This window comes from Gallus gallus, chromosome 2 (assembly GCF_016699485.2).
Source record: "Gallus gallus isolate bGalGal1 chromosome 2, bGalGal1.mat.broiler.GRCg7b, whole genome shotgun sequence".
Lineage (NCBI taxonomy): Eukaryota > Metazoa > Chordata > Aves > Galliformes > Phasianidae > Gallus > Gallus gallus.
The window spans coordinates 68,117,538-68,140,023 of NC_052533.1; the positions used below are offsets into that span (position 1 = coordinate 68,117,538).

The window sequence follows — 22,486 nt, forward strand, 5'->3', positions numbered from 1 at the left end:
ATGGTGTCTCCCCAGCCATCACTAATTGGCAAGGGAAGTACTGAGATAGAAAGACCTATGGCTAGACTGAGTAAAACCTAGCTGCAGCTGCTTCCATAGTCCTCCACCTATCAAATATGGTACCTTCAGAAACTCAGGACTGCTTTTCTTAATGCTTCACCTGTGAAGGTCAAATATATTCAAATGCTGATGGAAAAAACATGTGTTTTATAGTTGATGGTGTTCAAGATGTGCTGCCCGCATAGCTTTCATTATCTCACCACTGTTGTGGCTCAAAAGGGTGGTGAAGGAGCCAAGTGATGGTTGATTTTAAGTCCAACCGGAGTCTGAAGCAGAGCCTATTCCACCAGTCAGTGTTGGCCGAAACACTGCACCTCATTGCACACACATGCCAAGAGCATCAAAGCTGCTTGAGCTCCAGCTGCTGTTGGTTAGGTTGTTTTGTTGCATGGAGCTTAGATTACTTTAAACTGATGCTTGTATGTTTTGTCTGCCTCTAGGTATCTCTGTGCAAAACACTGATTAACCTTGCTTTGGAAGGCCTGTCATACTACCATACTTACGACAGGTTATTTCTGGGCCTAAGCATTGCAGTAAGTTTTGTGGGCTGGACAACTTATGTGATTCTGGTGATTATCAAGACTCACACCAATTTGATTAAGGCTGCTCAGATTAATAACAAGGTAGGTTGGAAATTTGCGGGGATTTCTGTTTTCAGCATTATGTATGCTTGGTCTCTTTGTGCAGGAGACCAAACTGCACACATTCCACTGCTCAATTCTCTTGACTGCACATGTAAACTGGGAAGCTGTGGAGCTAGGTGCTCTCATCCTGCCTGCTGTCACTATTGGTCCATTAAGTAGAATCAATATTCCTATACGTTGTAAATCACAATGTGCGTTACTGTGTTTTCTGAATCCCTTCCCCACAGCTATGCATTTTACTAAATGCCAATGCTAATGTAATAATTTAAAACTATTAGAGAGTCTGTCTTTATTACAATTAATGCAAATAATTTCTAGTTAATCAGCTCTCTAATAGTAATAATAATTTTTTTTTACAATAATACAGACTTTGCACTTCCATTTTGATTTTTGCTCTCTAGTGTAAGGCCCAAAATTTGCATGTTAATGTTGTTCCTGTCCTCTGTGCCAATGAGTAGTCAGCCTTCAGAATCCAAGTGGTTCCATGAAGGCATTTTTCTTTTTAATTTATAACTTGTTTTAATAGAAAAGTGAACTGTGATTTCACAGATCAGCTTACTCTTTTATTTGTGATTTGCAAGAGTAAAGCAGAAGGCATCAAAGCTGAAAGAAACTTTTTTTGACAAGATTGATGGCTTGATTTTTCCCAATGTACAAAATCCTAGGAAATTCATTTTTGTTTCAGTCATTCATCAGAAAAGAGATACTTTGAAAAGGCGAACAGGCAAAATGCTAGCATTTCTCTAGGGCAGGATTAAAGCCCTTGGGAAAAAACAAACCCTCCCAGACTTCTAGATTTTTTTTTTTTTTTTTCTCAGAACAAACTGAATTGTTTAATTTGGTGACATAAATGAGAAGGTGCACTCACTGAGCATCTTTTCTGCCTTCGGTATGCTTCTCTGAGAAAATTCCTATCATGCAATCTTGGTGTTTTAATGTCTGGCTGAAATGAGAGAGTCTCGGCCTTTAGTGAAAATTACCAAACAAAATTGAATTGGAAAATATTCCTAAGTGTTGTGCATGACTTAGGATTTCTTTCATCAAATAACTGAGAAGAAATAGTTCGGGATGCTTGTGATGCATTAGATATGAACGTAATCATTACAAAAACTAGACTGAATGTGAATGAATTAAGTAAAATCATGATATTTTTAGTTATTGTAAAATTTTTAATTCTGAAATAATTTGATGTGTACCATTTTTGAGATTCCACTGAAGATAAACTTTACGCCAGTAGTACTGGTGGGGAAAAAAGAGGCTGCTTATAGCCTGTATAGAATTTTCTTTTTGCGATTTTAGCAACAGAGCCTTTTCTGTAAAAGCATATTTTTTGTGTTGCCGTATGCTTAGGGAGAGTCACAGTATGAGACCAGCACTTCTTACATTGAAGTTATTTGCTTTATGGATAATAGTGGAGCTACTTAAAGAATATTGCTGAGAAACTAATCTACCACTGACAGTCTTCTGCAAAGCACAGCCTTATAAAATCTGGTAGCAGCCTTTGAATAATGAAACTTCATATCCTGTATATATCATCTATAAAAGTTTGTGGCTTCTTGTGCTACTTATGAAAAAACAGTTCTTTCTTTTAGAATAGTGTGTTGGTTTTCTTAGCAAGAAGCCTATTCTTTTAATCTGCTTTTAAACATTCAGGGAAAATGCAGATCTGATTTCCATCTTCAATGCATGGCCAATTATTGGATTGTACAATCTTTGCCTCTGTATGAAGTAAAATGTTGATTGTGTTTGTTTACTCAGTCAAGAATAAATTATGTTGTGTGCCTATCATAGCTATACATATTCATTTTGCCTACATGACTGCAAATGTAAAGTTTAGAACTAATAAAACAAAATTGCATTAGATCAGCATCTATAAGGCCTTTTTTTCCTTAATGGCATATCTTAGCAGAAATTTTATTTTAAAAATCATTTAGAACTTGCATTTGCAGTCAGTTTAGATCAGGGTGGTTTTATATCAGTTACAGTAGGGGAAAACCAAAAACTGCTAACTAATCAATGTGACCTGCTAATTGAGTGCCTTGTCTTCTTCAGCATATTTAACATAGTCACATATCTTCCTGAACAGTTCATTCTAAGAAACTGTTCATACAGAAGAAGTAGTTCTTTCAGTCACTGACTACACGTTATGCTGTTACTAAGGCTGCCTTTACTACCTCGAATTGCAATACTGAAAGATAGAATTCTTTACAGTTGTACGTAATCTTCCCTTACCTCAATGTTCCTACATAAGGAAAAGTAGTTCAGTGGCCAAGTGAAAGGTGGATGGATTGACTGTTTAATGCTCCTCTTTGTACAAGTGGGAGGTTGCTGCTAACTGATGATTAGTCCCCATTAACCTCCATGGGTTCTTCAGCAGCCACCCTGTTTTTGCATCAGGAAGAATTGGATTGACTGATGGAGCACCTCCTGCACTGCTGTCCCAGCTTTTGTCTCTGTTTTGTTTGCAGCAAATGGAACTTGAAACTAGTTTAGGTTAATGTCCAAAGGTGGAAAAAGCTCCTGTATCTTAGAGGAGGTCAGCTGTGGAAGGCTAGTGGCAAGATACCTTCAGTAGTTGTCCCTAAATCCTGAAGTTCATTTTTTTAATGCTATTATCTTGAACTCAAGAGGTTATGCTCCAAGTCTCTTTTTAGAACCTACACTTAAGAGTTGATTTTTTTCCAAGGCACACAGTTCTGTCTTCCTTTGGACTTCAAGGTCCAATTCTGTCTTCCTTTGGACTTCAAGGTCCAATTCTGTCTTCCTTTGGACTTCAAGGTCCAATTCTGTCTTCCTTTGGACTTCAAGGTCCAATTCTGTCTTCCTTTGGACTTCAAGGTCCAATTCTGTCTTCCTTTGGACTTCAAGGTCCAATTCTGTCTTCCTTTGGACTTCAAGGTCCAATTCTGTCTTCCTTTGGACTTCAAGGTCCAATTCTGTCTTCCTTTGGACTTCAAGGTCCAATTCTGTCTTCCTTTGGACTTCAAGGTCCAATTCTGTCTTCCTTTGGACTTCAAGGTCCAATTCTGTCTTCCTTTGGACTTCAAGTTGAACATATATAACGCTGCATGCATTAGGCTTCCAAGTGCTACAATTGGACTTTACCTGTTCAGAACCTTATGTAGAGAAATATTTGGAATTTCAAATCCTACTGTCAGTTTTTGCATTTTGCTGGAAATAGCATCCAGAGTTGCCTTCATAGTCACAAGGCAGCTTGAACAGTATTTTAGCGTAATGTTTGCTTTAGGGTGTAACTTGCAAGTGGAAAATAGTGTGTTGTTTAAACCATTTTACTGCTGTTTCAGCAATGTTTGCCAAACTGTTTGTTTTTCAGGAATCTACTGGTCCCTTGTACAGTTTTATGTTTGCTGGGATGATAATAGCTTTTTTCTTGTTGATTCAAGCAAGCCCTTGGACATACTATGTATACTGTCTGTTGCCAGTACCCATATGGTATGCAGTTGTGAGAGAGTAAGTAAAGAATGTTTTACAAAGAATGATTTATAAAACCAGATCTGTGTTTCCTTTTTGTTGACAATTAAATTATTCCTGTAAATTTGGGAGAAAAATAGATACAACTTTATTAAAATGGCTGAAATGTTCTCTGAGGTATTCCAAGGTACTCTGGTTTATATTTCACTTGACGCGTTGAGCAGTTTCCAAACAGATTAATACAACTGCCAGTTCTAAAGGCAGCTTTTCTATTCAGAAACATAAATTCATGTCTTTACAAGATGTTTTCAGTACTCTGGTAACTGAAGCAAATGGGTGTTAAGAACTTGGGCATATTACTAGTAGTAGCTGACTGATTTTGTAAAACGGGGTGGGTTGTTCCCTTTATTCAGTTATTTTTGAATAGTGTGATCCTGCAAGTGTTGGGTATGTGGACTACATCTGCTTTTGAAAAGGATGTACCAGTCATGTTGAGGGTTGTGCTCTGGTATTGAAACAAACTTGTCTCGCTTGGCTCTCCTTTAACTTGACTGAATGCTCCACATCCAAAAAGATTTGTTACTTTCTGATTTCTGTTGCTTCCATAATCCACTGGCAATTCTGTAGATACCAGCTAGGTATTATTCAGGGAAAATGAGACCAACTGCAGTTAGATAATGAGCTGCCTCATAAAACACTGGAAGAGCTAACTGGGGATTTTTTTTCTGTCTGAAGCTTGTGAATGTTTCATCAGTTATGACCGACGTTAAGCACAGCATAACCAAAAATGTTCATAAACTCAGAGTCAATTTGGATAAAGAGCAATCTGAAGTTTGTCCAAATACTCACAAAGATGTGCCAGATATGGGAGGGAAAAAATCCTGAAAGGTTTTATTGTAGGTTTTATATCAAATTCAACTGGGCAGAAGGCGCCTCAGGCCATCGCTCAGTCTGTTTCCTAGCTGCAGGCAGGATCAGTGATACCTTAATCATTTCTTGTGCTCTGACCATTCACCCCCACCTTTCAAAGCTGAAATTCTGTATTATTTCTGTTGTATTAAAATAATCATTGCCTTCTTCCATTGTTTTGAACAGACTTCATGTTATTCAAGACCTTGCTGCAAATCTCTGGTCACTTCCTGTTGGTCACTCTGTAGGCTTCCTCTTGATTTGTATACTGGGAATTGAACTACTAGTAAGTATTGTATTCATATGTATCAGTGGAGTACCTTATTGCTAGCATTTTATCTTTTTGAAGAATTGTAAATTTTATTTAATGTGTGTAGTTTTCAGTCTTATGTTGCATTTTCTTTATTAGGTTTTCAGCTTTTTCTACCGCTCTACACTTACTGTGGGTCTTCTTGTCTTTGCTGGCTGGCCAGTGATCACACAGATGTGGGTTCAAGCAAAGGTACTGTATTTGCTTTGCTTAAAAACAAGAACACAAAGGCATTTAACAAGGATGTTGCGTTTAATCTCTTCTGATTCTTGTTCAGTTATACACTTACTCTGTTCTCTGTTGTCAGCAGCATGTAGCAAAGCAAAGGAATTTAACATGATCTGGATAGATTTTTCATAGACAAGACAAGCAAGGATGCAGCTTAGGTATCAAAACTGATTTGTCTGACACTGTGACTGACAGCTGACATTCTAGTGTGGTGTTTTTATGCAAGAACAGTTGTAATTCAGAAAGTCTGACAACTTTCTAGATTTCTTTTTCTGAAGTCCTCTATTGTAGTTGTCAGATATCATGCTGCTGTCCTTGTTTCAGGATAGCAGAGAGTTAGCTATTTGTTTACTGTTGTTAGTGATAAATAAGAAAAATGGTTAGTTTAAAACCAAGTGAAATGTACGCTGTTTGTTGAATTGCCACAGTGACAAAAACAATGACATACATGATCAGTGAAAGTTCTGCCCTTTTAGAAGAATGCTTTTTTTATTATAAAAAAAAAGTAACTGAAAAATGCTTCTAATGTATTTGTCTGCAGTCAGTTGGCATATATTATTCCTCAGAGGCAGCTTCCTATATCATTTTTCACAGGAACATACTTTGGTAGATATGAATGTGAAGTGGCAGTCTTTAATATGAGACATTTGTTCCATTTGTTTGTTTAAATTCTTACTTCATAAACTACCTAAAACCTAGAGGTCTGGGAAAGAATTAGCATTTTAATTGAAATAGCAATTTGGATACAAATTTAAAGTCCTGCTTTGCAAGAACTTTTGAGATGCAAGTTTGTACTTGCTTACTTATCCTTTTTTAATTGTATCTGAATAATCAAGTAGCATATCTTAAAGTGGATGAGGATTTTGTAGCACCAAAAATATCCTTTAGGATCTAGAATCTGACTTGAGGTAGAAAAATTTAAGTGATTTAGCTTTTGCTGACTTCACTGAGAACAAAATACCTGGGATTTTTTCCCCATAACAGAGTTTTAACAACTAGGTAGATGATTATGGTGGGTAAATCAAAGGACATTTGGATTCAGAAACTGAAAAATATTACTGTATTACTAGAGAATTGATGATTAGTTAGCTGCTGCAAAATTCTGATGAGATAAGTTTTATTGCTTTCTTCCATAAGGCTATGCATCAGATTTCTGGTGACTGCAATGTGTATGAAGGCCATGCTTTCTCAAAATGCTATCGAGTATAACATTATCAAAGACAATCAGAATTAAAGCTAGTATTTTGACATTGTGGAAATGAGGTTATTTTCTATTAAATTGAAGAGCTGTGATATGAATGACTTTGTGCTCTTTTTCAGTTAATTTTGTTAGTGACATATAGGGGGTGGGGGGATATCTGTTGGGAGGTGCTTGTAGCAGTTGTTAGTTGAGTATACATTTCTTTTCCATTTAGACAATAACGTGACTTCAAGATATCCCATGTTTCTTTCTTTCCTTTAGAGAACAACATTGATCTGGACTCTTCTGTGTGTGTTCCTGGCAGTGTTTCCTTTAATGCCTGTTGTAGGAAGAGAACCAAACATTCCTCTGGTGTAAGGATTTCATCTTATTCTTTAAACTTTTCATTTCCCTCTTTGATATTCAAAATTTAGACTGACTTGATGTATGTGAGGAATTATATTATTGAAAGCTGTCTGAGACAGGTGTTGAAATTCAGAATTTAAATAACGTGATTATAGAGACCTCAGTTATTCACTAATGTGAATGAGAAGAGACTTTTAATACTCTTGCAGTACTTCAAAGAAAGTCGCATCCATTTGCTCTTTGCATTTTTCTGTAATTTCTTGTGGAGGGAAACATTTCTCATAATACTGAGATTTGCAAATTGTACATGAAAATGAAGGTCATCGTTAAAGGAGGAGCTTTGCTGGGGTACAAACATGGTAAATAGCAGTAACGTGAGTTTACTTTGACAGAATCTTTCTGAATTCCTCTATCTAATTTTGAGTAGTTTGTTTTTGAATAATGTTCTGTAACTAATGAGTTATTCGGGGAAATAGAACAAATAGGGTAACAAGAGTTCTATCATCTGCTACTCTTTCACTGTACGGGCATTCTTTTCTATCTGGATGCAATCCAGTTGGTTGGCCTGAAGGAGTTTGCCTTTTGGTATCCTTTCTAGCTACTGCAGAGAGACCTGAATTGACCTAGGCTGCAACAGCTCCTTTTGCTCTCTGACAGAGGGTACTGTGTCCCATCAAAACCAGGGTATCTGGTGCCTGATCCTCAGTAAAAAATGGGAAGAGAGCAGCAATATATGATTACAGATAAAATTATGAGTTCAGATATTTTCCAAATTATTTACGTTCTGCCTCAATATTTTTCACTGTAGTTTAAATCTATCCATTGGAAACCCTTCCTATTTGTGGTGCTTGGGAATGTTAGAAATATTCAAGACAGATTTGCAACGGCCATAACACTTGTTCTTGGCTTTATATACCAATTTTTTCTGGTTCAAACTGAAGTTTTTTTATTCTTTATATCAGCCTAACACAGGTTAGAAACCAAAATGGAATTAAATTATAAATCATCTTCAAGTCTTCCTCCTTGATGTTTCTTTACATTCACCTTACTCTAACTATATATATATCTTCCTATTCAGTCTTCTAATGAAGCATTCTACCTCTGAAGCAGCTTGTGCTTGTCTGAGTCTTGTAAAGAGAATTTTGAAGTTGAAAAGATTTGAAGTAACAATGAAAAATATGTATATATGAGATTCTTCAGGATATTGAAGATAAGGAGATGGTGGAAGAAAAGACATACAACAGGATAAAATTAGAGAGCTAGTAAGAAAATCTGTTCTTGAACAGGGTCACTATAGGTCAGGCCAGGGCCTCTTCAGTGCATTAATAAAACTTGTGTGAACAGGAAGTTCCTAACTGAACTCAGTGGTAAAAAAGGAAGTGTATGAGAGATGAAAGCAGAATCATACGACCAAGGAGAAGTATAGAGCTGCAGTCTGAGTATACAGAATGAGTTTGGAAAGCTGAAGCCATAGTGAAGGGTGTAAAGTGCAGCAACAGACCAAAAGGGGTTGAAAGGAAAATTTGGGAAAATGTGACTCTGCTCCTAAATGGGACAGGGGACTTGGTGGCAAAGAACACAGAAAGGGCTGATGCCTTCTTTGCCTCCATCTTTACTGACAAGCTTGGTCTTCAGGATCCCTAGCCTTTAAGCCCCTGGTACTTGCGGGAAAGTCTCGAGTAAGGAAGACTTACCTTTAGTGGAAGAGGGTCAAATTAGGAAATGCTTAAACTGGGCGTGTAAGTCTGTGGACCCAAGAATGCTGAGGAAGCTGGCTGATGTCACTGTGAGGTCATTCTTGATAATCTTTGAAGAGTTGTGGCAGTGATGGGGAGAGTTTCTTGAGGAGTAGAAGAAAGCAAATGTCACTGCTGTCTTAAAGAAGGATGAGGCAGAGGATCCAGGTAACTACAGGCTGGTCAGCCTGTGACAAAAGAAGGGGACAGGCTCTTCAGCAGCATCTGTTGTGATAGAACAAGGGGAAATGGTTTCAAGCTTAAAGAGTTAGATTTGTGTTAGGTATAAGGAGAAAGTCATTTACAGTGACAGTGGTATAAGGAGCTGGAACAGGTTGTCCAGAGATGTGGTGGATGCCCCATCACTGGAGACTTTCAAGGTGAAGCTGTGGATCAGGCCCTGGGCAGCCTGATCCAGCTGTACATGTTCCTGTTCATTGTAGAGGAGTTGGACTAGATGATCTTCAAAAGTCCCTTCCAACTCTAAGGGTTCTATGATCTTCATACAAATACTGAAAATATACAGGCTTCGTCAATGGGCAGTGAGGTGGACTGTAATCTGGCTGAACTATGAGGTTCAAAGGGTTACAGCCGGTGACATGAAGTCCAGCTAGAGGCCAGTCAGTAGTGGTGTACCCCAGGGATTGGTACTGAGACCAATACTAAGTAAAGATTGGTTCAGGTTCTTGGCATCAGATTGAGTGGAATCCATTGAGAAGAAAGGAAGAGATGGGCATGAATTTAGGTACCAAAAAAAAAAAAAAAAAATCTTTTTAAACATAAGAAACTTTTTTTTACAGTGAGGGTAGTCAAACACTGGGACAGATTGCTCAGACAGGTTGTGGAGTTTGAATTGTTGGAAATACTCAACACCCAGCTGGGCATTGCCCTGAGCAGCCTGGTGTAGTTGACCGTACTTCGAGTAGAGTTGGACTCGACTGTTCTCTAGAGGTGTCTTCCAATCTCCATTCTGTGACTGAGTAGCCTGCAATTGTGTTCTCGTATTGCGTATCATTAAATGAAAATTACCTTTGCAATGCAGCTTGAGCAGACTGATTTTACATATGAAATAGTTGCACATTTTTGTTATGTCTGAGACAACACCAGGAGTAGAGCAGTCACAAATGGACATTTTGGACAGTAGTCTCTCTGTTCTGAGGCCAAGTGACAAATAGAGGTAATTGAAAGTAGCTAAAATTGACAGGTAACAAAGCAGATACGTGTTCAAAATGGTGATTTTTGCCACTAGGCTTCTGAAAAACACATAGGTGAGTCTAGATTTTGTTTTCCAGGAACTGAACGTTGAAGTTTCCTTAATGTATTTTGTCTGGATAACTGCAACAAATTATTTCCTCTTAGTGAAAACCACATCTATGAAAAAATCTGGTTTGGTACTTCTTGGTCACATTTCCCATGTTTTTATTGTTCTTTTGTTTTTATAGAATAGTGGCTGGTCTGACAACGCTTTTGATCTCTTGCTTCTCCTTGGCATCTTTCTCTAGAAGTGAAAATAAATACCGAGGTAAAGAAGATCTGAAAGTATATTTTTATCAGGTAACTTGCTACTGTACAGTAATTCTGAATGTTAGTGTTTTTACTTGCAAATTTTTGCATACTTCAGTAACCTTCTCCTACCAAAGCCACAATAGTCAAGAATAAATCGATTGTTGTTGAGTTTTCCCCTTTACTGTCCTCTTCAAGAGGACCGTATGCTCGTAGTGGTGTTCATTTTATATATTGTAATGCTGTGTTCCCAAAGCTCATACTGCACATATTTATTTGTGTTGGTACATAGGTGTGCATACACATTTTGATAATCTTCTCCAAGAGTTTGAGAGTTTATCCTGCCTCCAGTCTGTGTATGCAATTTTCACTGACCTTTGCATGAATTGTCTATGCACACTAAGGACAAGCTTGTTGGTTCAAGGATTTCTTTCCATTTCCTGAGTGGGTGCTGAATAACAAATGCAAGACTGATACCGAGCTGCTTTTCCATTTGTTAAATCTTCTTTCAGATGGAAGATGGCATTTTTCTTGGCAACTTCATGAAATGGGGGAGATCTTCTCATAACGGTTGCTAATTAAGTTCTAGAGAGCTTTTAAGATTATAATAATGCTTTGCGTGTCTGCTATCCTCATTTCTTTAAAAAACTTGTTATAAGATAATGGTTTTATTTTGGGATTAGTAATGTTTCTTAAAAGCTTTATTGATTATTACTTATATGGTGGAATTTCCTATTGAGCTGAGCTAAGCAAAGCATTCATTACACTGTTTTTTTTATAAATGAAATTCCAATGGGTTAACAGGAGGAGAGGCAAGAATATTGAAGCTTTAAAATGCCTTTACCTGGGTGCCCACACGTTTATAACATGGTGCTGATTTCTCTTAACTTTTTTGAGCTTTCTTTGGAAAAGAGTTATCAGTTCCAGTCCTATGTATTTCCAGTCAATATATACTCAGCAGTGAACTCTTCTCACTGGAAAGGTTGGAAACAACTGATATTGGAAGAGGGAATGCCACTAGGTGGGCATCTGGCAGCCAGCCGAAGTCAACCCACCATGTAACTGCTACAGCGTCTCAGCAGGGTGACTTTGTGGAGAAACTCATAAATAGGGAGGTGGAAATAGATCTGTAGTCAGAGAGTAATACCAGATGCTTCTTGAGCCAGCTTCAGAGACAGGAAATTCTGCAAGCCCTGAGATACTTAATTAGATGACAATATTTTTCCTGCTTGCTCAGGGAGAAACATCTTTTTTTCTCCCAGTGTACCAGAAGATCATAAAGTACCTCAAATTTCTCCTTAATTAGGGGATATTTTTACGACAGTGACATCTAATTACTAGTCTCTATTAGATTTTTATTTCAAAAGCTTTCTTAGGAGTGAACAATAGGGGGTTCCTCATTCACTCTGGATGAAGAAAGGATTGGGAAGAAAGAGCATTCAGGCTCCAAGAGGGAGAAGAACATTACAGAGGCATTGTGGATGTTTGTCAGTTGATCTTGTTTTACAGTTAAAACGTTTGTGATTGCTCTGAGATGTCAAGAATGCAAATAGAAAATGTTTGTCAGAAGACTGATATTTTTTCTAGACAACATAATTCTTTTGCTTTCCCTTTAGTTTTTCTTTTGAGTTGGAGTTTTCAGAGGGGGTGGGGAAAATATTCGATTTGGAGCATTTTGAACTCATGGCATCGTCTCATCAGATAGTATGTACCTGTTTTGCAAAGACAGATGGTGACTGGAGCACTGACATTCATACACGTGATCAGGTTCCTGCTTTGCATCTGATGGAGGTTGCTGAAGGATAATTTTTATAGCATTCATTTATATATTTGTTGAAGGCTGTCACTGAAAGTTATGCTTTCCTTTGATATGTTGTTACTACTTACACAGAAAAGTAAGATTGGTTGTTTGATTTCTCTCATTTTAGAGAATGAAAGGATAGTTTAATTTGCTACAGTACTTTCTTCTTTGTGCGTTTCTCTCCTGTCAATCATTGACTGAAGTAGGAGGAAAAACAGAGCATCCTTTCCTTACATGTAGTCGTTATGGTATGCCTTAGGATTCCCTTAGCAACTTTGCTAACCTTTTTTGTATGTTCAACAATGGAGAAGGAATAGCTGGTGGTTCTAGCTTTTCTTCTAAATTTAGCAAAAACAAACAAACAAAAAATTCTGATCTGGCCTAACTTCTCTCATCAGGATCCCCTGACTCCTCTTTTATCAAAGCTTTTCCTTTGGTAGTATCTGTGTGCAAGAACAGTCTTTTGAATCATTTCATCTCATCTCAAATTTTTGCATCTACTCATTTAAGATGAAATGCATTTTCAAATAATATTTTCCAAAGACTCAGGTAGTTCTTTCCATTTGCCTGAGTCATTCTACGCAAGTGATTTTATAATTGCATCGGACTAAAGTTTCCCTTTTCAGTTCTCTTTGTATCTCAGTCAGAGAAAGAGAGAAGTGCAGCATTACCTAAGCTTTTTGATGTGCTTATGAAGGCTCTTTTTCTCTTCAGTAGACAACTTTCTCCTTTCTTGTCCAAGTGAGCTTCCTTCTCTACCTGAGAACTACCCAGTAGTGAAAATACTATATCTGGTAAAGAACAAAGTCTGTTCCATTACGTTAATTGCTCTCCTTTTGTCAAAAAGAAATGTAACTAACCAGGAACCCATAGGGTAAGCAAATAATAATAATAATAATAATAAAATGACAGCTTGTATGTAGCTCTCCCCAGTGAAGATAAATCCCTCAGATCCAGTGCTGAACTGTATTTTTGTGTTTGGTTTCTCCATGGGTGGGACAGAACGTACAACTTGGCAAATGAATATCAACTGTGTACCTGTATGGATTTGAGAGTTCACTTACAGGCAACTTAGTAGTTAACTGTCTTCTGTACCTAGACATTATAGATTTCCTATGTAGTCTTAGCCTTACCAAAACAAGTTGTCCCAGACAACCAAACATCATGATAAAAAAAGGTTTTTTTTCAATGAAAGGGTATAAATAAGAAAGTAAATATACAGGCTTAACTAACTGAATTATGATTACATTTGCCTTTTGGTTACAAAATCTTCAGTTATGTTTAGATCTAAATTTGCAGTTTTGATATATTCTGCTTGAAGATACTAATTACTTCCTTTTTCTGAAAATTGCCAAGAGATTTTCAGGTTTTTTTTTTAATATTAAAGCAGGAATAACATTTTGTTTCTGGATTTTCTTTGCTGTGGCGAGGAGAGTGTTGTTTTTTTGGTCAATTCCACTTCTGTCTTAGAGAGGGCTTCAGGAATGGTGAAAATTGAGGTTTTTTTTTTAATAATCCATAAGCTGGACTGCTGAAGAATTTACCATGCGACTTAATTTTTTTTTGCTGGAGTTTATCTCTTTGCCAGCAGTTTCATAGTTGAAGTCCAGCCTTTGTTGCGCTACTGAAAACACTGCTGTTAGCACTGGTTGATTTATTCTGGGCCAGACTGTTATTCCTAGGAGACTTGAGCTTCATGTAGGTCCAAGGAGGCAGCTGATTAATTTTCTTCTCTAAATTACTTAAAGCCACAGTAGGAATCCATGTCTGAACTGTAGAGTTAGAGAACAGAAGAAGTCCAATAGATGATTCTGGTTCTTATACTATTCTTTCAATGGCTTGCTACTATGTATGGTGCTTAGGATAGTTGCTGGCAAAGAGGTGCTGATGTCACCCTTGATTTCTTCCTTCTATCTGAGACCTACAGGTGACCATTTCTCAGAGGCCAGCCCTTGGGCTGTTAAAGAGTATCTCTGAACTTCAAAGGTGTAAAGGGGGAAAGAAGACAGGTTCTTAGCTGGAGATCTCTGCTTACACATCCAAGTTGCTTCCATGCTGCTCCACAATCCTGGAGGTGTCAATGAAGACTGAGAGCAGTTTGAATGTTAGTTGAACTGTGAACACAGAAGTCTCTGAAGGCGGATACCAGGGCTCTGGCATAGATCTAGCAGAAGTAAATGGAGTTTACTGACGTTCTCTGATCATCATGAATCTTAAAAGGCACAAGTTATACTATGGGTGATGGCTGCAAGTACAAAGTGACTTCACCAGTGACTAGGCGATAGTAGGGGATTACCAGAACTCACGACTCTAAAAGAAGTTGAAAAGATGTATCGAAGGGGAGAGAGATCTGGATACCGCTAGATGTCAGTGTGTCTGGATGGGAAATGGCAGCTATTCGTATGGTAAAAAGCGAAGGCAGTGAACGTTGTGTAGTCGCTTCTTAGAGTGCCATTTTAAAGTGCATTTGCAAAATGCTGTGTATGCTTCATTTGCCTTTCAGTGAAATTATGAAGTTGTGAACAAATAACAATAACTGAATACTTGGCTCAAACATTTTCTTGAATAATTGTCTACTTAAAAAATAACTGACTAGGGTAATTTCCCCCCCCCCCCCCTTTTTTTTGGCTCATACTTGATGGCTGGTTGACATCTCCTGAATTAGCTCGAAACAAAAACCCTTCCATCTTACTTCTTCTCCAAAGCAGAGGTTTCTGCTTGAGGTAGCTCAGACTATTTCATCTGAACAATTTGCTAAGGCTGCAGCTTCTTTGTCCTTTTAAACTTCACCTCCAGTTTGTGCTGCAGCTATCTCTTCTCCCAAGGACCGTACAGCCCATGTAAAGCTCTTAACTACTCTTCCCCTTCACCCTGTACCTGATCCTGTAGTGAAGCCAGAAGTTGTGCTGATTCTTCCTGGCTGTGCCAGTCAAGGATGTGTGCTCCTCTGCCTATTTCATCTGTTTGGCTTTTTGTTTGGTTCCTTTTATCACAGTTGCACTTATTTTAATAAAAAATTGTGAGTAGAAAAAGGTAGAAATACTCAACTTGCACATCAGAGTCTTCCTCAGGGTTCCTGTTCTTCTTTTGATTCAGAATGAGGTGTTTATGCAACTTGAAAGCATATTTACATATTCAATATGGAATGGCAGAGATTTCCACATTAATTATGTGTTTCTTTGATTTTCCTCTTTCTAGATGTTCAGTATCGCGCTTTCAACGTACGTTGTGAGCAGTACTCATAATAGTCTTAAAAACAAGCAAGGATTGCCTGTATTCAATCAAATTGTCAGTTGGATGACTCTAGGTAAGCATCTTGCTTCTCAAACTTGTTTTCTGATATTTTTTAGGGTTAAGGGTTGGGTTGAGGAGCATTGACGCTTTACTATCAACATCTTACTGTTCCACATATTTCTTTACTTGCCTTCTTAAAGTTTGATAAAAGTGTTTACTAAGTTACGTTTTTTCTCATAAACACATTGGGAAGTTTTCTAAAATATTACTTCTTTTTAAGGTTATAATAAAATACTAACAACTGAGTTTACAAGTAGCTTTATCTTTTGTTTTAAATATCCTTTTTAGGGTTATGGTGATACAAATGCCCTTTTTGCTTTACCTGAAGCCAGATAAGAGTGATCTGAGCTGTTCTACAAACAACTCAGCTAAAACATGGGGATGTGAGGAAAAGAATGTTGCTGTATTTCAGTAAAAAGTAAAGCTGCAGCTGACAGCAGAGATCTTTGGGTTACTGGATGTGCTTTTCAGAGCTGACTTACAAAATGCTTGTGAACTAGTAAAATTAGTATATGCTTGATATCTGTTAGAAGCTAATTATTAAAGAAAAAAGTTCAAGTCTGGATTTTTCACTGCTCTTAAATTAAAATTGTAGGATCATTAAACAGAGCAAATGTAATTATCACTGGGGTTATGGAATAAAGTAAAGTAATTCATTTGGTATTTCAGCTGTAAAATAATTTGTATGGCTCCATTAGGAAATGTTAGGCAGTATTTACCCCTGTCTGATCCAAAATGTGGGACTTGTTTTAGACCAAAAAAAAAAAAAATTCCCCTTTAAAGTTTGGAAGCAGTAGTTTTCTAGAAGTCAGGACCTATGATTTAGATGTGGCTTAATGGGAGAATTATGACTCTTGTTCTCTAGTTGGTGGACGTCTTGTGTATAGTCCTGTACTGGTAACATTGCTGTAACTTAATCAAATCCTGTCAGTGCTAGAAGTCTTACTTCTGTTTGAGCAAACAAATTTAAGACTGATACAGCTGATTGTGATCACTGTGTGTGCGGGGGAATACTCTTCATAATGCAGTTTTCGTTCCATCATCCTTTCCTTTGTAGCCTACTAAGCTAAGTGCTTGTCTCTGTGTGGATGAATTCCTTGCAGTTTTAAAGTCAATGAAATCAATGATGTCCTGCGTGGCTTACTGTAGCAGGAATTGAGGGTAAAGGTTATCATTCTTTTCTATGTGACGGTGAAAGAAATGTGGTTTCATCTACGAGATTATTTGGGAAGTCAGAGAAAGTCTAGAATTATAAGGAAAAGGTATATCAGAAATTTTCTTTGATGGTGTTGTTTCTATGACGAAAATAAAGCTAAAACGAGGTAAACTATGTACCCTGTTTGCTGCCACGCTGGTATTGAATATTTTAGCAAAATTTTTCAGACTGGAAGTAATCTTTTCAAGTGGACATGATATTCAGGGTAGGAGCCTTATGCGTTTGTTGAAGTTGCTTTACATAATTAAACACAGAACTAAGCAGGTAAAAAGCTAGGGCAGCTGATGGAATGTCCTCAATCCTCCTGGTGAAGAGAGATTCCTTATCATAACCACAACAAGCGGTTGCATAACCACAACAAGCATCTGCCTTGTCATTAGCATCCACCATAAATGTGACATAATAAGAAATAAGGTACCAAGATCTACTGTAGCTTTCCCAGGATTGGTGACACTATAAATGTCTATTCATCTCTTTGCTTACTTGTGGAAGAACAGTACTGTTGCTTAATTAAGCTATCATTTTGCTCTTCTCTATTTATACAACCAGAAAGACAGCTATTAGTATTTATTCATGATAATGATAAACTAGATACTTCTGAGGTTTTCTAACAAATTGCTATCCCCTCTTCAGATAGCCATTCTGATGAATATGCAGCCTACCATATTTAAATAAATAAATTTAGACCTAAATTAAAATTTTAAAGAAAGATTGGTTTGGCAACTTACAATCAGGCAACTTACTCATGGGTGTGTGTCTACAAGCCTGAGAAAAGGACCTGCTGGCTTCAGCTGTTAGGCTGTGTGGTTATTGCAGTTCTTGTATGGTAACCACAAACATACAGAGGTAAACGCAGGAGGCACAGAGTGAGTCCAGCCACTTCCGTGTTCTTCAGAACCTTCTTTTTAGCATTACCAGATGTTTTTAAATCAATATACTGTATGCTTTAAAGTTTTCATCAGCGTACCATAGCAACTAGCCAAGTTTTGAGGAATTTCACATTATAATTGTACAAGGAATGTGTACTGAGACTTCATAGGTCAGCCAAATGTGTGCAAGTTTTTTGACGGTTAATATTTCATGTGTCATATCAGAGTTGGAGAGGCTAATTATCATCTGCCACACACACATCTGTTTTCAGCTGTGATTGTATACAGAGAGCAGTGCACATCTGATGCTTTGAGTGTCATTCACAGAGGCTAGTTGCCACACTGAATTTCTTTCCAGCTGCTCTGGCTTGCAGTGAGTGTCCCTGGAGTTCCTCCTTGAGCTGGGCCTTCTGTAAGCACAGAAAGCTACAAGTGATGCTAGAAGGCTGAAGCACCGTTGAGATGAAGTCCCTTATTCTGTAATTGTAGCAGTGGCCAAGGCTGAAAGCCAGGAAATTAAATGAAGGTTGCAGAAACTGCCTCATTACTCTTTTATAGATATGTTACATAGATACTGTGACAATAAGCACAACAGAACAGATGTACTTGCTGTATATTATAGTTTGATTTCTGTTCCTTAATAGAAGAAATAATTATGGCTTAATGCTGAAGCAACCTTTGAGTGTTATTGGATAGCAGGCGGACCTTACCACAGTGAAGAATCACACCAACGTTATTTGTTCACTCACTTCTTTATGAGCTTATTAAATAAAATTTTCACATTTAAAAACAAGCAAACAAACAGGAAAAAAAAAAAACAACCCAGGTTTTAAAATGGCCAAATCAGAGCAATTCTTTTCCTTCTTCCTTTCTTGACTTCAAGCACCTGGATACTTTTCCTCTACTTTTCTTCCTCTTTGCTCACTCTTCCAGCAGCTTGTTTTCACTTTTCACAGCTTTCCTCACCTCCCATGAGCCCCTGGGGAAGGGCTAATGAAAAAAGAAAAAAGCCAAAATCTGGGCTTTGTTCAGCAAAAGTAACTTTTCAAAATAAGTAGGGTGTGTATGACCAATATAGAATTTTTGTACATAAAGCTGTCAAGATTTGAAGAATGTTATCTTGTTACTGAGGAGGAAATGTTCTGCATGCAGTGACTGACAGGTCTTCTTTTATTGCAGCTTCTTCCTCTGCGTTGCCATTACTGAGTCCCACGTTGCTCTTCCAGCGACTGTTCAGCATACTGCTTTCACTGATGGCCACCTATCTGCTCCTCAGCACAGGGTATTCTTACTCTATTTGCTTTGTTCTTGCATATGAAAATCGGGGGCTAAATGTGAAATTGTCTGCTGAATCTCATGAGCGTTCCTGTTAAAGATGTGACACTTGCTTCCAGCTCTAATCTCTCTGTTTATTTCTTTTTCAGTTCCCTGAAGAATATTTCAGGGGAACTTCCGCAGTTCTCTTTGTATTTATTATAAGCTCTCTGTTTTGTTGACATTCCTTTCAGCTAGACCAAACAGAGACTGAAAGGATGCATATTCAAACAGTCTTGCGCTAAAATAAGAAAATCTGTTTTAGTTTACATCTTCTGCTGTTTTAGTACATGCTTTTCTGTTCAGAAGGAAAAGTGGAAAAAAGTAAAGGAGATGTGATGGGAAACAGGTAGCCCTTAAATAAGGGAAGTATGGAAAATCATGGAAGGGTGCTTTCAAAAGGGTGTGCTAGGCTTCCCAGAAAGAGCAGAGCTTGCTCCTCTCTTGGGCAAAAGACAGCCCTCTGGAGTTTTAAGTGAAGAAAACTCCATGTCAGCTAACCAACTTCTTGTCCACTCAGTCGCTCTTAAAAGCACAACTAGTAAGGAACGTAGGAACCATCCCTTTCACCTCCCCTCTCATTTATCCTCTGGACTTAATTACACTAAGTGGACTAAAATATCTTACAGCAGATATTTTGCAATAGCTGTCTCTTGTAGCTATGCTCATTTCAGATCAAGCACCTTTCTTATTTTTATCTCCCACTGTCCCTTCCTCCCAGTTCACCATTAAGTGTGTGATCCTAATCTTGTGACAACACACGCTCTTGTACTTGTCTTTCTTAACCTGTCCTGGCTGATGGATAAAGCATGAGTGTTATTCTTTGTGAGAGTGGCAACCTCCATTTTTATGTCACGGCCCTGCACTAAAGCGCTTAAATGCTGACTGCTCTCTCATGCTTTCCTACAGTGTTCACACAGAACAACAAACTCAGAACATTCTTTTAAAGAAAGAAAACAAAAATCACAACAAAATCCAGGTTCTGCGTTTGTCTCCTCAATGCTCTGTTATACCATGCGGGAATAACTTGCTGTCTTTCTTGGGTAATTCCAGCACCTTTCTAGCTGTAGCTTGGTAGAAGTATTGCAGAACATAGCTTGCTTACAAGTTGTCACTCATTCAGTTTGCAGGCAAGCATAGGCAACTGTGAGGCTTGCAGATATTTCTGCTGCTGACAGCCCAACCATTGTCATTTTCATATTTCTTAATTGCTTGTCATTTTTATAATTAAAACAGAAAAGGCCCAAATCTTTTGTTCCAGTTTGAAAGCGCTTTGTAGCTACGCTAACAGGGAATTATATTATAGAGACTGTACCAAGATTAAATGTGAACTTTTTCTTAATTTTAGACAAATTAGTAGTCTTGTCAGTGTTGGTGTCATAGTCTCTCTTGGTTTTATAATTTTATCCTGAAAGAAAATAATGGTAAGCACTGTGAAGTGCAACTGGAACATAGAAGGCAGGGAAAAACAAAAGTCTATATCTCCCAGTTATCAGGGTGTTTTAATTTCTCAGATTAATACATTCATAGTTTGCTCTAGAAGCCAGCAATGCCCCTCTGAGACAGGAGGTCTAGCTGCTAGAATAGCTGAGCTACCTTGATTAGAGTATGACTTAACAATGCTGTTGGAATAGATTGATATGTAGGAAATAAAAAAGACATTTGAGTTCAATAAAATGGGATGTTCTTTTTATCACGACTGCCTTTCTACTGGCAGCTGGATTGAAGTCATGAGAATGAGACTGTGTGATTAGATCCTGAAGAGACACACTTCCTAGATGCTAAGTTGGTCTGAACCTTCTCAGTTACCAATAAGTCTTGCTGTAATGCTTTCCATTTTGAAGAAAACAAGTGCTGGGTGTGACTTTTTTTTTCCTGTTTCTTTTTTAATTTTATTTGCATCAGTTTTATTAATTATACCAGTGGGAATTCAGGCAATTTTGTGGTAACAATCAGATAAAGAAGTGGATGCAAAACACAACTAAGCAAAGCTGAAGCATTCTGCCTGTCCTACTTGTACAATTTAATTGTCACGTGGCTTCACCAACCAGCTGTGGGTACTCCTTAGAAATAGTGGCAGGGAGAGTGCTGTTGTGGCTTCCATGTATGATTTGGGTAAAGAAAAGTAAAATAAATGTGATGGTATTTGATGTTGAATGGTTGTTAGTGACTGCCCTTACTATGATTATTATGTTGCTAATCAGATATGAAGCTCTATTTCCACTGGTGCTCTCTGGTTTGATGTTGGTGTGGATACAGATGGAACAAGAAGCATTGCAGCACTATGGTCTTTCACTCAGATCAAAGGTAAGAGCTCCAGGTAGTTATATCAGTTTAAATTATCAGAAGCATCTTCTCTTTCCTTTAGGTGCAATAGATGTTCTGAGTGATATTCATAGAGCAAGACTTTGTGTTTTCTTCTTTGGAGCTTGGGAAGCCAGTAACAGCTGTCTCATGAAATGGGAATGTGACCTTGTAGAAGATGTTTCACATCAGAGCTATTTCTAGGAATGCAGGAAATCATTTTGACTTAGCAGTATGTTCTGCCAAATACAAAGCTCTCTTCTTTGAGTGTAATGCTATTTCAGAATAAGGTCCAGTAACTCTTCACATCAAGTACAGTGTCACTGTACTTTCTTTATTCTGATGGCAGTAGTGAGTGTCCATGTAAGAGACTGAAAAGAAGTATTTTCATTTCTGAAATGAGCCACAGGAAATACAAGAAATCTCGTTTGATTTTGTCCTGACACTTTCTTTCATCAAGGCCCTTGCTTTTTGATTAGCCAAAGAACTGGAGACTAAATAGGAACTCATACATTGTTGGATTTGCCTGGAGTTCTGTAATAGGTGTCAACGCAATTTCTTTCACCCTAAAATTTTTGAGTTATTTTCAAAGCCTGTGCTGCTTTTACATTAGATCAAGGTTTTAGCAAGCGGTGGCTATGCCATTAGTTTGGTTAGAGCCGAAGTGCCTGTTGCAGAGCTGTCTGTGTGCTCAAAGCCAGGCAAATACGCAACATGGGTCTTCCCTACTTCTCCCAAGTGTGGCCTCCTCGGTGCTGGCCATGGAGAATCCAGGTAAGAATGCACGGGAATGGCTTGTTTAAGTGGTGGTACACATCTTTCATGCCAAAGCAGTCACCAGAGTGGATCTCACAAATGCTGTGATTTTGTTTCTCCCACAGGGCAGATGATTTTAAAGCTTGAGAGAGAAGGGAATTTACCAATTTGAGGCTGGATATCAGAAATGAAAATGGGAATTGCTTTTCATTTTTACTGTGTATACTTGAGATATTTTATGTGAGGATGTTTTGTAGCATTTGAAGTGCTGAGAGTCAGAATCTGTGGTGCTTACCTGCCTGATGGTGTTCTGATCTTCTAGTTGTTTCTCCTTTTAAATAAAATTCTATTAAAGCAATGTATCACATAGAAGGCTAGAACAGTGATGAACACTTCATTAATCAAATGCAAATGAAAAAAACCTAAGTGATCTGTAATTAGTGTTTGTTGTTGCTATCTGTATGTCATCTGACTTTTGGTTCCAAGTGAAAGGAACAATAATGTTCACTCCTGCTTCCCACTTTTAGATTAGCAAAAGAATCTATCAGATGCCTGTTAATACTT

The 22,486-nt window shown here is 37.8% G+C and overlaps 1 protein-coding gene across 7 annotated transcripts in view; it reads left to right on the top strand.

The window, feature by feature from the left end:
* PIGN (phosphatidylinositol glycan anchor biosynthesis class N) overlaps positions 1 to 22,486 on the top strand; it is a 145,159-nt gene that overhangs the window by 60,200 nt on the left and 62,473 nt on the right. For all 7 annotated transcript variants that reach the window (XM_025147682.3, XM_046937827.1, XM_004939696.5 and 4 more), the window contains 9 exons: positions 501 to 683; positions 4,039 to 4,175; positions 5,232 to 5,331; positions 5,455 to 5,547; positions 7,046 to 7,137; positions 10,308 to 10,419; positions 15,368 to 15,476; positions 18,728 to 18,830; positions 21,067 to 21,169. In XM_025147682.3, coding sequence (XP_025003450.2) covers positions 501 to 683; positions 4,039 to 4,175; positions 5,232 to 5,331; positions 5,455 to 5,547; positions 7,046 to 7,137; positions 10,308 to 10,419; positions 15,368 to 15,476; positions 18,728 to 18,830; positions 21,067 to 21,169 — 1,032 coding nt within the window. The remainder of the gene's footprint in view (positions 1 to 500; positions 684 to 4,038; positions 4,176 to 5,231; positions 5,332 to 5,454; positions 5,548 to 7,045; positions 7,138 to 10,307; positions 10,420 to 15,367; positions 15,477 to 18,727; positions 18,831 to 21,066; positions 21,170 to 22,486) is intronic.